The sequence below is a fragment of the Pelmatolapia mariae genome, linkage group LG9 (assembly GCF_036321145.2).
Source record: "Pelmatolapia mariae isolate MD_Pm_ZW linkage group LG9, Pm_UMD_F_2, whole genome shotgun sequence".
NCBI classification, from domain to species: Eukaryota; Metazoa; Chordata; class Actinopteri; order Cichliformes; family Cichlidae; genus Pelmatolapia; species Pelmatolapia mariae.
In genome coordinates, this window is record NC_086235.1 from 24,812,685 (window position 1) to 24,828,747 (window position 16,063).

Genomic DNA, 16,063 nt, shown 5'->3' on the forward strand with positions numbered 1-16,063 from the left:
CGCAGATAATGATGCAGAAGGACACATATTTCCTCGTTATGTTGATGCTGGCTGGGCTCTCCAAACTCTTTATTGTCGTAGCTTTGAATACGTTTTTTTTTTTACTGGGTATGATGGAACTTTTTTTCCGTGCTATCTACAGAAATGACCTCCAAACTCCAACATGTGAAATCTACATTAAACTACTAATAAAGTTAAATTATTAAAAAATGTTTTGTTTTGTTTTGTTTTTTACTGACTCCGAAAATCCAAAATCATTATATTAATGAATATAATTGAATCTGTTTTGGTTGCTCTGTTTATGTTTTTCTGTCATATGCTTGACTTATTAGGTGATATTTTAATCTAAACAAAAAATATATATATAAAATCTGAAAATATAGCCTCTCCACCATTCGCCGAGCTGATCTTAATGTTTTTAATTTCACCCTGCAGAGTCATGAATAAGTAAACAACAGGATGCACATTCCTGTCAGAGAGGCCTTTGCTGGTTCTGACATGTTTTGTTGTCACAGATCCTCTCAGTTTTTTCCCACAAACCCGAGGCGTCAGCAAAGGCCTTGTTTTTTATCCCTCAGCTGTTGATCAATCATTTAATCTCTTTAATAGGCCCAACTCAAAACTAATGGTGCATGTAATGAGTGTTTAACTAAACAATGTGGACAGCGCTGGGACTTAAGTGGTGTCTTAATGTTTGTTTTCTCTTAACTGAGCATGACAGTCTAAGTGAATTTGGGGCTCACGAGCAAACTTATTTGCCCCCAAACAACACCTCTCCTCACTTCTGATGGAAATACTTTGCTCTTGCCACAAGTGCTGAGTTTATTAATACATTTATGCTCATATATTTGCATTTTATGAAGTGTAAAAAAAAAAGCATTTGCTTAGACAAGATAATTCAGGCACTGGTGTTTTTACCAGCCCTGGATTTTAATCTTATGAAGGTCAGCAAAATGGGAATGACGTTTTTGGGGGGGTTAAATTATTTTTCTACTTTCTGCTTTTTCTGCACATTTTCTTTGTGCATATCTTTAATTACAGGAGTTGTGAGCATTCCCCAAAGAATATATAAAGAATATATATCAGGATAGTCTAAATAATATTCTATCAAAAAGAACTATGGCTCTCCAATTACTAGACAAATTTAGCACAAACAAATTCAATGAAAATAATTTGATTTTTTTTATTACAAGCATTAATAGGAGAAACTTTTGGGTTGGTCTTGAACAATTCCTCTAGCTGTTGGGTATTCTTTCTCTTAGTTAGAACACAGTTACAAAGAAATGTTACTCAGTGTTTTCCACTCTCTAAGGTATATTTCTATAAATATGAATATGCTGTTAATAAATTTAACTGGGTTTAGATACCCTGCAGGTTTTCCAGGAGACAGATCACAGAAGGTAAATTTGGGCAGTGTCTACCCAAAAAACGAAATACAGTTTAAGAATATTAAATCCAAATGTACAAACGAGCTAAAGAGATTTTTCAACAACCTAGCAACCCGGTATTTTATCATCGAGTAAAAGTATACAAGTACAGTACTATTTAAAATCAATATTTTGACTGACTGAATTTTTATTTTATTTTGTATTTGCTGCATAGATTTTAACATAATGAATATATTTATATATAACTTTTGTAACAGCCTGGCTTTTCTACTGATAAGGAACTGAGAGTCAAACAGCGATACTTACAGCCGCTTTGCTCCACCGCAGAGTAACACTGACATCTGCTGTCCACAACCAGGCACCACACACGACACTGCCTCATATACAAGCCAGAGCCACTCATTGCGAGCCTGCGGAGAAAACAGCAACCAGCACGTCATTGTCCTCGAACTTAGGTTCGTGCATACACCTACAAAATGTCAAATAATTTGTAGTAGGAAGTGACAGTAACCCAACTATAACAAACCCACACTGAATGTAAATAAAATACACCTTTAAAGATCATGAACACCCCTCCCCACCCCCTTTGGTTCAGTCCAAAGCATTCCCGGAAGTAGCATTTGTATTTTGAATCATGTGATATGTGTTAGGATTTTGCATCGTTGTTGGTTTAAGGTTTAATAGCTAATAGTTTTGCTATATTAACTACGTCTTCTGCTGTGAATTAGCTTAGCATTTGGAGGAAAGCTAGCAGTTTGTTAAGCTAACTAGCAGCCCCAAAGGGGAGGGATAAAAGGTAAAGGGACTCTGACAGGAGAGCTCAAAATAATGGACAAGATCGCTAAAGGTGAGTTAAACTCTTATCAGAAAATCTGCCTCACTCCTTGCTTTTTAAAGCACTTATTTAAAGCCAACGCTGAGCTAACAAAGCACAGACAGAGGGGCTGATCTGTCAGTGTGCTGGGACTGAAGTTGCCTTTTAAAACACAGGTTGTTAAATGTGTCTGTTTTGTGTGAAGTGTGTTTATGCCAGTCTGTGCTCATCCTGCAGATGTGGGTGATATCCAGTCACGACTGCTGGACCACAGACCGGTCATCAATGCAGAGATCCGCTACTTTATGAGAGAGTTTGAGGTACACTGTGAAAGCATGACAGAGTTTGATGACTGCTCTGCATAGAGTCACTCAGCCACACACTCCTCTTTACCAACCTCTTGAAAACCTAAAAATGTAGCCTGCATGTTCCAGTCCCAATTATACCTGATATCTGCGTTATACTTTCACACCATTGTGAAAGAGAACCAACACCAAGTTGCAAGTAACCAAAAAAATTCAAAAGAAATACAGTATTGCATTAACATGTATTCTTATTTATTAGCTTAGCTGAGATTGTTAAGGATACTGACTCTGTTACTAGCACCTGCTGTAAATGTTGCCATAAGACAGTCAGTCTGCTATCAGCCTGTGACTGAATGGGATCCAGTTGGCAATTACCTGCAATCTGTTTCCAATATTACAGCAAATAATTGTCATAAATGGTCAAAAATCAAATATCGGTTGCTGTGCTATGCAGACAGGAATTCAAATTTAACTGTCACATTTGCACTCAGTGACCTTATTTATTTATTCATTCATTTTAGTTCATTGGTTTTAAAAACAGCTGCTGTTTAGAGCGTGGGCTGACTTGTTGTGCTGTCGTTCAGGAAAAGCGGGGGTACAGGGAGAGCCGTCTGCTGGAGAACATCAATAAAAGTGTGGTGGAAACGAATGAGCAAATGCCGCCAGCAAATTTCGAGGACATGAAGCATCAGCTGTCTGACATCAATACACGGTGTAAGTTACTCCACCCGCAGTCACACATGAAACTTTTTTGTTTGTTTTTTGCTGAAATCTTATTTCATAGTTCATGAATCATTCACTTAATTTAGTAGTTTGCCTTAATGTGTTAAGTATTTTCATTTTTTTCTTTACTTTTCTGCAGCAAATTAGTTTCTATGTTACCTCTTCATTTGTATCCATGGAGACAAACTCTACAGCTTCAACATGTGTGAATGAATGAATACAAAACCAGGTGTATAGAGGAAAATATGAAAAATTAAATGTTTGGAAATCCAACAAATAAGAAAATCTAGTCGAGGTGTAGCAGCAGAAGCTTGTTTGTATGATGTCTCCTCTGGCTGTTGCCATGACCACTCAGAGGAGGAAGTAACATTGTAACAAACGTCATAACCAGTATTCAGTTGTTATCACCACTGTACAGACAGATGCTGTATCTGAGTTTATTCCATCCATGCTGTAGCTTACTGTGAACTTACTGTTGCTAAGATCTTGAGTCTCTAGGCATCTTGGAGAATAGAGTCCGACTCATGTGTGGAAATAATATTTTTGCACCTTTGTTTTGTCCCACAGTGGAGGCTGCTAATCACATGGCAGAGAGAGTCCAGCAGAGGGAGCTAGAGGCCCAACAGGTAAAAACACACGCCAAGGCAACTTCTAAAAAAGTTTCTTTAAAGGCATTTATGATAGTTTGAATTTCCCCTCCTTATACAGCACAGTGCATGATTCACTTTAACATTTAAATAAATAATTTTGTTGTGTTATCTTGATTTCCTCGTGTCATGCCAGGGCACCCGCCTAAAGGCGAACATGGAGCAGCTGAAAGAAGACTGGGCCGAGTTCCTGAAGGAGCAGCAGAGATTAAAGGAGGAGGTGGATGAAGAGCACGCACGGGCTGTAGGACAACTCAGCGCTAAATACAACGAAAAGAAGAAGGAGCTGGCCAAGTTTACGCTCTGATCTGCTGATGTTCGCGTGAGGATGCGAGTGCACAATGTGCCCTCTCTTATTCAGTGAATACAGTCGGTCCTGCACGCCTGTGTTACACATGCTAAACAAAACTACTGACTTTGCTCTGTGTACTTGATGGCTGGAAGCAAAAGAGCACTAAATTCAGCAAGTTCCAAATCGTGAAATATGAAAGCGTGATTAACAACTTGTTGTTTTCACAGGCCCTCAAACTCAAGCACATGGAATATGTACAGCATTTAAAAAAAAGAAAAGAAAAAGCAGTCATTTGATTGTTCGTTGGCTGTGAGATTTTCAACGTTTTAAGGTTTTTAATGGATGCCTGCCTGAAGAGTCCTGATGGTAAATTAACATCGTGTCGAAAGCAGCCTTGAGTTTGGCACTACGGGGAGATGTTCCGAGCACTTAAAGCGAGGTCGTTAAACGCTCGAGAAGCCCTTGTGGGCAGGTGTGCGTGAAGAAGAAACCGTCTCTCACCACCTCTGCTGTGTTTGGAACATGTGACCTCTCACTTTAGCTACAAGTCTGTCACGATAAAAGTTTTTTGCTGAAACCGATATGCATCAGCAGCAGCAGCTTATGTTGTTTTTTTCTTTCTCCTGCCACCTCAAATCGAATATTCTTATATGAAAACAAAGAAATTCTAAATCAAATCCGGATTTTCTGGCTTTAATCTCCCTGTAGCCCTGTAGGCTTTGTGTGTAGTGTTCCTAACAAGTGTAAGTTTGAGCCTATGAGCACAATAGCATGTAAATGTAGTGATATTAACTGGAAAAGAACTAAAATACTTGACCGTGACCAACATGCTCTGCTTTTAATGAAGTGTTTTGTTTTCTCGCACGGTGGCACACTTCGGGACAGGTTAATGGATGGGTGGGTGCACTTGGCACATTCTTGGCTTGGCTGAGAACAGAGTTCATCTCAAAGAACGTAGCCGGAGAAATATTTAACAGAACCTCCCCTCAAACGCATGCACTCCCTTCAAACTGCACACACACCGGACGTCTGAATAGCCACGTCTAATGATCCCACGAGGAAGCGCGCTTGGACAACAGTTCACTCATCGACTGCAGCAACGCAGCGTTTTCGTTGGAACTTTTAAGAACCGAGACCTTCCGCAGACTTGTGACATTCTGGCATTCGGCTGGCAGAGAGCCGTCCCCACTGCTCTTGTGCAAGGACCCTCTCTGTGCTTTCTGCCCGAGTCTGTGCAAGTCAGAGCAGGGCACTAAGGTTGGCACTTCACGAGAGATCGCAGAGGGCACAGACGTGCCAGCCGATGTTTGAGCAAAAGGCCAGCGCTGCTCTGTTCTGTGCATGTCTGCATGCCAACGTATGCTTTTCCTCTGCCCCAGTACTGCAGCTGTCCAAGGCGGAGACAACCCATCATCAGCTGACAAGGAGTGACAGTACGGGAACGTGGCCGACCTCTGCCAGCGAGCTACCTTTTCACTGAGGTGTTTATGATCATGAGCTTACAGGCTCCGTATTTACACCTGTTGTAATGAGTTTTAATCATTGTTGTGTAATGCCAGGTTAAAAAATAAAGTTAATTCAACAAAACTGCATAGTCTCTTAAACTGACTTGAATGTAAAAATGGGTTGCAGCCCTATAAAAGTCCTGTTGGCCTTGCAGTGACAGTCTTTGAACCCAGGCCTGTGGTAACACCAGACAGTTACCACTTTATGCTGGTGGAGCTCATCATGCTTTCACTCAGGATAAATGCAATGGTGAAAATTGAAGCCCTGCACCGCATAAGTCTGGTCATACCATATATGGGATGTGGGATTTGAACTTCACACTCCAGCCAATAATCATAACCCTGGATAAAAAGAGCAGTTCTGCCTGGATTTAAACCCAGATTGCAAAGATGCTCATGTAGATTTAAGGTCAGACGTTTGACCATTCAGTTGTCCATTGCAAGATTTGCTCTTTGCTGGTTCAAACCCACACACCCAGAACATATCGGCCCGCTAACGAGGCTGAGACAGTGTGGGAAAGCTGAAAGGTGAATGTACAGTAACTTTCCGCTGTCCCTTCCTGATTGCGCTAAAAGGCTGTTGCTGTCAATAAAAACATGCTCATTGCCAAAAGAAATGGACTTGAAGCAGTCTGGGAATTAGATCAGCAGCTGTTTGCGAATAAAGGATTGCAATAACACCGGGCTTTGACATTCATGGGAATTTTTGATTTTAAGTCAAAGTACAGCCAGAAACCTCAGCACCTGTCCAAGTAACTGCTTTGTCACTGCCATCGATCAGTGTCTATGAGTAGCTTATATTTCACGCTCAGGGCTAAGGCAAACAGAATTGTTCGATGTTTTGTTTTGTTTTTTACACGGAGAAGATATGCGACAAACAACATTGGCCTATTAAGTATCCCAACCTCATAGATTGCTGGGACGGAGAGATTGTCCACAGACGAGGGCATGTGATCCAGTAAGACGATGCCAAGTGCAGAAACTGGCTGTGCACCAGCTCAAAATCTCCCGTTACCATCCTCCTCTGTCTGCCTCTGGATCGTTGCTGGCTTGTTTTCTGTCTCCAGTGTCTATCTGAAAGCAGTGCGTTCTTCCTGTTTTGCAGGCAGAGAAGTGCTCTCTGGACATGGTGGTGCTGCTGTCCGTGCCAACATAAATGGTAAAGGAAACAGCAGCACCCAGATGGAGCTCCTTTGGGCAAGGGACGGAGAAGAGAGTGTGCTGGTGAATGCAATCTGATACAGCGTCTGAAAACGAGCTTTCCAACATCCGCTGGAACAGAGCGGAATATTTCCCAGGGATGACGTGCTCAGATAACACGGAGTGAGATTCACTAAGAAATGGGCTCAAATAAAAGCAAATGTCTCCAAGAATCAGTTTTCAGGATCTTGCTGTGTTTGTAAATCAGCCACTACAGAAAGCTCACAATGTCAGGGAAGGGCAAACTCTGTCATATCCAAGCAGTCTAGACTAATCTGATGTGGTGCTATTGCATGTAGGGAGCAAATCTTTAGTTGTTTTGCAAACTCACCATCAGTCTAGACAACAAAACTTTAAGTTGAAAGGAAATTCTTCCTTCATATCTTGAGTCTGAAGGTGCAAGCATAAATTAAAACTTACCTCCTCTAGTCCAGGGGTGTCAAACTCCAGGCCTCGAGGGCCGGTGTCCCGCAGGTTTTAGATCTCACCCTGGGTCAACACACCTGAATCAAATGATTAGTTCATTACCAGGCTTCTGGAGAACTTCAAGACATGTTGAGGAGGTCATTTAGCCATTTAAATCAGCTGTGTGGGTTCAAGGACACATCTAAAACCTGCAGGACACCGGCCCTCGAGGCCTGGAGTTGCCCACCCCTGCTCTAGCCACATACATAAAACACGATTAGGTGGAACGTACCATCTGTATTCAAGATAGCGGGCAACATGGCGGCTTCCACAAACCAATGCCTGCTCCTTTTCTTAGGGGATTAAGATGAGAACAAATCGGTTAGTTGGAAGATGTAATTACACACTAATCAGTGTAGAGTACAATATTCTTTTCTTTTAAATAACACTAAAACGAACACTCACCTCTAAATGTGCAGATATATTTTTAAACAGCATGATTAGATGGATATGCAAGCGGTGTTTGAGCTTCTGCTAACAATGCATATGTGGATTTTCACTAAAGCTCTGCTAATTGATTTGTAACACATATAGACTTTTAATGAGTGAGAATCAGGTTAGAAGCTTATTTGCCCATTTTCTCATGTACTGTTCTTTCTTGAACAAAATGAATGTAATGTAAACTTCAGCGAAACTTAGCGCTTGGTACAAATAAGCAATTTCTTTCTTTCAGTTTTCATTTTATTTGAGCGATGAGGGAAAAAACAGGTCTGACATGAGCACAATTTCAATATTTTGTGCTGGGACAATAGAAAGTGACGAGGGAAGTTGCCCTCGCTTTCATGACAGCTTATGAGAATTTTCAGACTCTGCGGGCTCACTTTCTTTCTTTTGTGCGACATGACGGGCCCCCGTTATTCAGTCACTAAGGGGTGCAAAATGAAAATGCCAGTGAACAAAAGCGCTGCGCTTCCAAGTTAATATCCTAACATAACAACACTCCAGGGAGTCGGTGATGGGTCTTGGGTGAATGGTAATTTAGGTGATAATATGAATTCTTTGGCAGTAGCAGACGTTCACCCAGCGGATCGCTAAATAAGAGCGAGAGAGCTCTCAAAGCTGCTCTATGAAATTGATATTTCTCTGAGGGGACTTTGCAAAGCATGCTGGATAGTCTCAGGCCCTGGCAGCTCTAGAAAATGAGCACTGGGTGACATAAAAAAAGCAATAATGGAAAGAAAGGGTTTGAAAATTAAATGCCTCACCTTTCAATAAAAATGCCAGTGCTCCTTATTAGCGAGCACTGACATGCTCTCCAGAGAAGGCAGAGACTGCAATATGCTGGTTTTCATTCTGTAAAGTGAGCAAAATCAGTTTTCTTTGCACATTCTTACAGTCGTGCCTGCTTTCTCTCTTTTTGAAAGAAACTTTCACCGTGGCCATTTTTTGAGAGTCTAATTAGTTGAACTGTACATGATGTTTTGCATCTGTTCAGTTTCATCAGACAGCCGTGCTAACGCAGCAGCCTCGCGTTCCTGCCAACTCCAAGAAACACAGATAAGGCTCCAGCAACAACAAACACCTTCCTCAGTCAATCACTGGCCAAACAATAGGCAGGGATGACGGGGAGAGGGCTGTCATCGACCAGTGGCTACCAGCAGCAACAAAGGTTGTTGTCGTCTGGATTCTTGAACCTTTGAGGAATGTCTGGCTTCAATGCCAACAACATACCTCCTGAGTGGCTTTGACTTTTCCCTGTTTTCTGTACCAAGCAGGTATTTTCCTGATCTTATCTCTCTTGGACTACACAAACAGACACACTCTTGAGCTTTCTAGACCTGGACTTGCATGGTGTATGTTAAATTTGGGTTAACCTAATATTTTATCCAGCGTGACACAAACCATGACTGAACCCATAAATTTAACATGAAAGCATTTAGAGAGGTAGTCAGAAAGCTGTTTTCCCATAGTTCCACACTGGCTTTGCTTTTCAAACATTTCCATCTTTTATATACAGTCTATGATTCCAAAGAAATACTAATAACAATAATAATGCAAAGCGTTGTAGTTCAGCATTCACTTCTGGTTCATCGCTTTCACATATGTGATCAGATGCTTTAATATTAATATCAAAACACTTTCTATACCCACTTTTAAAAATACATTGAAGATTTAGTGGGCGCTATCTGAAGTAATTCTGTTTCCGTCTGTTCACCTGTCTCCATTGCTGACCTATTGCCAGCTCATTCAAGTCTAGACTTACATCTTTCCTCCCGTAAATGTTCCTGTTTTGACATTGTGAAATAAAGGTTATGATTTAAATCAAACCCACTGGTCATGAGAACACATTTTCTCCTTTTCTCCCAGTCCTTGATTGGTAATTTATAACTCATTGTCTGGGTATTGATTTAAGGAAATAAGTTATGGAACAGAAAGGGAAATATAAAAGAAGATTCAAGGCCCCGGTGCAGTGGGTGGAGTTCTCTGCAGTGATTGGCCTAACAGAAACACTAAAAATATACCAGTAAAACAAAACAATGAAAATAATGTGTTGTTAGTCTGTATCGGTGCTCAGTGTACTGCATTCCTGTCTTTGTGTGAACTTAAGCCATATCCCCAGGCTTGCCTGAGTTTTCATTTTCATCACTAATAGACGTACAGTAAAAAAAATGATATAGCTGTAAAAGTTTAAATAGTACATGAAATCAGAAACCTTTCTCAGTGAAAAGACACAACATGTGGTCTCCAGATTGCAACCACAAGTTTTACGGATCAGCCAAACTGGATTGCCAGCGTAGCGTCAAACCGCTGAGAGAAATGGACGAACTAAAGCTGTTAGATGCTTTTTCCAGTGCCAGTATATCCTTAAAGTGTTATGACAGACACCCCAACTTGAAAACTGAAATTATCTGTGAATGTCAGAGGACTACTCCTTTCTTCCAATATACACAAGGCTCTCAACCCCTTCAAAGCTCCCCGAGCTGAAAACATTTCACAACAGCAATGTTTCTCCCATTGTGAGTTTGGTGAAACTGGACTCAAGAAAGTGGAAATTCTCTCCTGTGTTGTTTTTTTTAAAAACCAGGGCTTTTGCTCTCACTAACCCACAATGAGATCCCCAAGGAGGATCTAATATTCCACCTACTTCAGCCCTCCGAAACCAATAAATCAATCAGCTTTGCTTTACAAACCCTGCATGTGTGTTGCCCATTCACGAAATAGAGATTCCCCGCTGTGGATCACAGTATTAAAACCATCCTGACTGACAGAACAATGAGTGAGGCAGGAGACAGAGGAACAAGGTGCATTATTTTTTGTGCGTCAGTGTGTGTTTGGAGCAGCTCCAGCCCACGAACCCCCATCTGTATATGAGTTCAGCCTCTCATCCTGGCTTTCTCCAGGGAGGCCAGGGCTCTTGGCAGAGGAATGCATGGGAGTGGGCTTCTTCAATAAAGGCAACTCTCTCTTTCTCGAGGCCCCCAGAAAGCCCTGGGCTTTGCTTTTCATGGTTTCCCTCCCCTGTTCCTCCAAAGTGGGCTACCTTTTGGTGCTTCTTCGTTTCAAGCATAATGGCTTTACCTTGAGGCTGGGACAGAAAGACAGAGACACAGGGAAGAAGCTCTAGAGCTGAAATTATGACTCATCTCCTGCATGCCCGTGTTAAACTTTAAGTGTCATGACATCTTGTTATGGCTCAGTGTGGTGCTGTCTTTTATTCAAATACACACGTTTAGTCATATATTATAAGAAAAAGTCTGGCTTTAGCACTATTTGACTCACAGTAAGAGAGTAACCAGGAGGAAATACACAAGTGGAAGAAAGTTTGGCTTTACAACACAAGCATTCTTGGTGAAGTGTAGGCATTACCTTAAAGGGGTAGTTGGACATTAAGTGTGATAAAAAAAAATGCTTCCTTGCAAATAGTATTTTTCGTCTTCACATTAAATTTAAAGCTAAAATTTGCAAGTTGTTAGCTTCATATTTATGGCTGAAAAAGGAACCAGATTACAAAAACCGAAAAAACAAACAAACCCAAAACTGTTTTTTCTGTCTCTAGTTTATTTTCCACATTTCACCTATAACAGCCTGGTAGGCCACAGCTTTTTTTTGTATGTCACTTAGCATGTATTAGCAGGTAGCTGTGATGTACCCATATAGTCTAATAGGGCACAGACACACAAAACATCTTCTGATAGCAGTAAAGTAAAGGCCAGATGTAAAACAAGCAAGAAACTTTACAACAAAACACTGTTTGAGGTGAAAGAAGAGAGACCACTTTCACTTAGTTGATGTCTATGTTTAGATGTGGCTGGGGAAGCACTGCTTGCCTTGCTTGTCCTTGTGATGGGACACCACTCCTTCTGGCTGATATATAATAGAGTAGTAAATACTTTAAAGGGTTACCTATACCACTGGGGCGTGGAATGTCCACTAGTGACCAGCTGTCAGATAAAAAGAGATGTGAAAGGAGCAAATCACATTATATGTGGAAATAAATTAAGGATTTGACAGGATCCATTCATTAACTATATGCTAACAAAGCTAATTAATAATTGTCAATAATAATTCTGCTAATAGCAATTTACACGCCACATATGTTTACCAGAATACCAAACTCAAGGCTCCAAAACAAATGTGTGGCATCATAATAGCTACATCCATCTTTTACAATCTATGGTCTAAAGGTAGCACCTCTAGGTTTCCTTAGCAACCATAAAGTTACAATGCAAAGTGTCCTGTCACTTGTAAAAGTCGCCAGGAAGTCATTTGCATATACAGGTCCTTCTCAAAAAATTAGCATATTGTGATAAAGTTCATTATTTCCTGTAACGTACTGATAAACATTAGACTTTCATATATTTTAGATTCATTACACACAACTGAAGTAGTTCAAGCCTTTCATTGTTTTAATATTGATGATTTTGGCATACATAACTCATGAAAACCCAAAATTCCTATCTCAAAAAATTAGCATATTTCATCCGACCAATAAAAGAAAAGTGTTTTTAATACAAAAAAAGTCAGCCTTCAAATAATTATGTTCAGTTATGCACTCAATACTTGGTGGGGAATCCTTTTGCAGAAATGACTGCTTCAATGCGGCGTGGCATGGAGGCAATCAGCCTGTGGCACTGCTGAGGTGTTATGGAGGCCCAGGAGGCTTCGATAGAGGCCTTAAGCTCATCCAGAGTGTTGGGTCTTGCGTCTCTCAACTTTCTCTTCACAATATCCCACAGATTCTCTATGGGGTTCAGGTCAGGAGAGTTGGCAGGCCAATTGAGCACAGTAATACCATGGTCAGTAAACCATTTACCAGTGGTTTTGGCACTGTGAGCAGGTGCCAGGTTGTGCTGAAAAATGAAATCTTCATCTCCATAAAGCTTTTCAGCAGATGGAAGCATGAAGTGCTCCAAAATCTCCTGATAGCTAGCTGCATTGACTCTGCCCTTGACAAAACACAGTGGACCAACACCGGCAGCTGACATGGCACCCCAGACCATCACTGACTGTGGGTACTTGACACTGGACTTCAGGCATTTTGGCATTTCCCTCTCCCCAGTCTTCCTCCAGACTCTGGCACCTTGATTTCCGAATGCCATGCAGAAGTTGCTTTCATCCGAAAAAAGTACTTTGGACCACTGAGCAACAGTCCAGTGCTGCTTCTCTGTAGCCCAGGTCAGGCGCTTCTGCCGCTGTTTCTGGTTCAAGAGTGGCTTGACCTGGGGAATGCGGCACCTGTAGCCCATTTCCTGCACACGCCTGTACACGGTGGCTCTGGATGTTTCTACTCCAGACTCAGTCCACTTCTTCCGCAGGTCCCCCAAGGTCTGGAATCGGTTCTTCTCCACAGTCTTCCTCAGGGTCCGGTCACCTCTTCTCGTTGTGCAGCGTTTTCTGCCACACTTTTTCCTTCCCACAGACTTCCCACTGAGGTGCCTTGATACAGCACTCTGGGAACAGCCTATTCGTTCAGAAATTTCTTTCTGTGTCTTACCCTCTTGCTTGAGGGTGTCAATGATGGCCTTCTGGACAGCAGTCAGGTCGGCAGTCTTACCCATGATATATATGCCATATTGGGGCGATCGTGGCTCAAGAGTTGGGAGTTCGCCTTGTAATCGGAAGGTTGCCAGTTCGAGCCCCGACTTGGACAGTCTCGGTCGTTGTGTCCTTGGGCAAGACACTTCACCCGTTGCCTACTGGTGGTGGTCAGAGGGCCCGGTGGCGCCAGTGTCCGGCAGCCTCGCCTCTGTCAGTGCGCCCCAGGGTGGCTGTGGCTACAACGTAGCTTGCCATCACCAGTGTGTGAATGTATGGGTGAATGACTGGATATGTAAAAGCGCTTTGGGGTCCTTAGGGACTAGTAAAGCGCTATATAAATACAGGCCATTTACCATGATTGCGGTTTTGAGTAATGAACCAGGCTGGGAGTTTTTAAAAGCCTCAGGAATCTTTTGCAGGTGTTTAGAGTTAATTCGTTGATTCAGATGGTTAGGTTAATAGCTCGTTTAGAGAACCTTTTCATGATATGCTAATTTTTTGAGATAGGAATTTTGGGTTTTCATGAGTTATGTATGCCAAAATCATCAATATTAAAACAATGAAAGGCTTGAACTACTTCAGTTGTGTGTAATGAATCTAAAATATATGAAAGTCTAATGTTTATCAGTACATTACAGGAAATAATGAACTTTATCACAATATGCTAATTTTTTGAGAAGGACCTGTATGTGGTTGTTTAGAGTTGCTGATAACATTAAACTAAACATGGCCTACTGTCTGCTGACCATAGCTTAATTTTTATAATGTAGAGATAACACAAGAGACACAAGATCACACTTCTCATGTCACTCCAATAAAGAACAAAAAAAGACTTTTTTTAGTGTAGCTCGACTCTGCCTACTAAATCTGAAAAATGTAATTGTTAGCAACTAGAAACCTGGCTTAGAGAAAGAAAACATAAAGGTTAAAGAGCAACATTTAAACCCTACAACAGAGACAAAGCAAACAAGGGCAGAGATAATGAGAATGGCACAGAAGAGGAGGAACAAAGGGGAAGAAACAGGAAGACAAAGAAAAGATGGAAGGGAAAGACACCAAGAAGGGAAGACTGGTCCCTGGCCTGTAGATCAAAGCAGGAAGGGGAGCAGGAGCTCCAAGCCGGTCCTCCCAGCACCTGCTGCTTTGCTACAGCCAAGTCAAACACATTATTCCAGCAGACGCACTGCTTAACGGCTTCTGTGGAGGGACCTTTACCCGGTCCATGACTACCTCTGCAGACGCATCAAGGCACATGCTACACTGACACACACGCAGAAATACACCAAGGCTTCCTAAAAGTCATTCATACTCACTGCTTATGCAGGGTGACACATCCAGGAGCGCGCAGACACAACTTTCCTACGTGCGATTCATCCAATCATTTTTATTGCACATTTGCTTGAATTATGGACAAATCCGCTCACCTGTCAGAATCATAACTTTCATAAAGTTCCCATGGAATTTATGTGCATACAGCCCCACGTTTACAGTGTAACATCATCACCTGGTTCAGCCATTGCGACCCCGTCTTCCCACTCTAACTCAGCACTCTATTAAGGTGACCGAGGTTATAGCTGGACCTGAGTCAACACTGAGCAGAGAACAAATCATCTCTAGAAAAACAGTAAACATCTGTTTTGTGACTTGGCCACCTCTCACTGGCAATGACAGCCTGACCTCAAAGGCTGGGCCCCTTTTACATTTTCCATGAGAGCAAGCAGTAGTACAAGTAAGTGGGTGACAGCATCTGTAATTTTTTTTTTAAAGTGGGGAAAAATAAAAACAAACCTTGATGCAATGAAGGAGGGGACACGGGAGCCCTTAAAGTGTCTTGCAGCATGTCCAAAGAGAATAAAACCACAGACAGTCTTTATATACGGCTTTTGCTGAGGCAAACTGTAGCCTCTCTGGTTATTGATGACATTTATGGCTCGCCTCATATGAAATACTGTCTGCTGAAGTATCAGTCTACTTTCCCTGTAACTTTAAGCCTTCCTGGCAGCTTCTTGATTTGTAAGTTGTCAATGATACCTGCGTACACCACACATGTAACAACAGCCACTTTTCTTCTCTTGGAATCAAATCATATGTCGCTTTCTTCTGATCCTTCAAAGGAAACCCCATTTTCTGCTTCAAACGCTTGGTCCAGCCACAAAGCACATATGGAGCTGGTAGTAATTCAGTATCTTGCTCAAGGACACTTTGGATGTATGTGTATGCTTCACAAAAGTCTGTTTTTGTTTATGCTAAAATATTATTTTGATAATGAGAATTATTGATTAACTGGACATAAAACATGCAAAAACGGGTTTCTGGAAGCATCGTTGGTCACACTGACCGACGAACTGAACCGCTAAGATGTCTAGGATGTCCATAAATCCCAATTTTCTTTTCTCCTCTTCTCTCATATTCCTTGCTCTCTTCTGTTTTTTTCTCTGCTGCACCTCAACTCCCTCACTCCCTGGTCAGTATATCCTGATGGCTTTACCAGAAGGAAGTGGGCCCTTTAGAGAAAGGCTGTGAACCAAGAAGTGTCTGTAAAAGGCAGCCTCCTAGTCGGGCTTGGTCCCGTCATCACCTGCGATGTCTCACTTCATGTGACAGGTATAAATATTCATCAAAGTGCGGAGCTGTGTAGGTTCTTTCATCAGTTCAGACACTTTTTCAAATTAATCCAAGCTAGGAAAAAGCAACAGTCTAAACTACAACTGTATTGCGATCAGTGTGGGCAAAATTAGCAGCATT

At 41.7% G+C, this 16,063-nt stretch overlaps 1 protein-coding gene across 1 annotated transcript; it reads left to right on the forward strand.

The window, feature by feature from the left end:
- Nucleotides 1-2,025: 2,025 nt before the first annotated feature.
- Nucleotides 2,026-5,756, forward strand: bloc1s5 (biogenesis of lysosomal organelles complex-1, subunit 5, muted). The gene is made up of 5 exons (XM_063483553.1): nucleotides 2,026-2,235; nucleotides 2,440-2,522; nucleotides 3,092-3,221; nucleotides 3,798-3,856; nucleotides 4,014-5,756. Exons 1-5 carry the CDS (start codon nucleotides 2,217-2,219, stop codon nucleotides 4,182-4,184), a joined length of 462 nt encoding a protein of 153 aa, XP_063339623.1. The 5' UTR covers nucleotides 2,026-2,216; the 3' UTR covers nucleotides 4,185-5,756.
- The last annotated feature ends 10,307 nt before the right edge of the window (nucleotides 5,757-16,063 follow it).

Coding starts and splice junctions, on each gene's coding strand:
- bloc1s5 (XM_063483553.1), top strand. Junction 3,222..3,797: donor GTCTGACATCAATACACGGT/GTAAGTTACTCC, acceptor TTTGTCCCACAG/TGGAGGCTGCTAATCACATG. Junction 3,857..4,013: donor GGGAGCTAGAGGCCCAACAG/GTAAAAACACAC, acceptor GTGTCATGCCAG/GGCACCCGCCTAAAGGCGAA.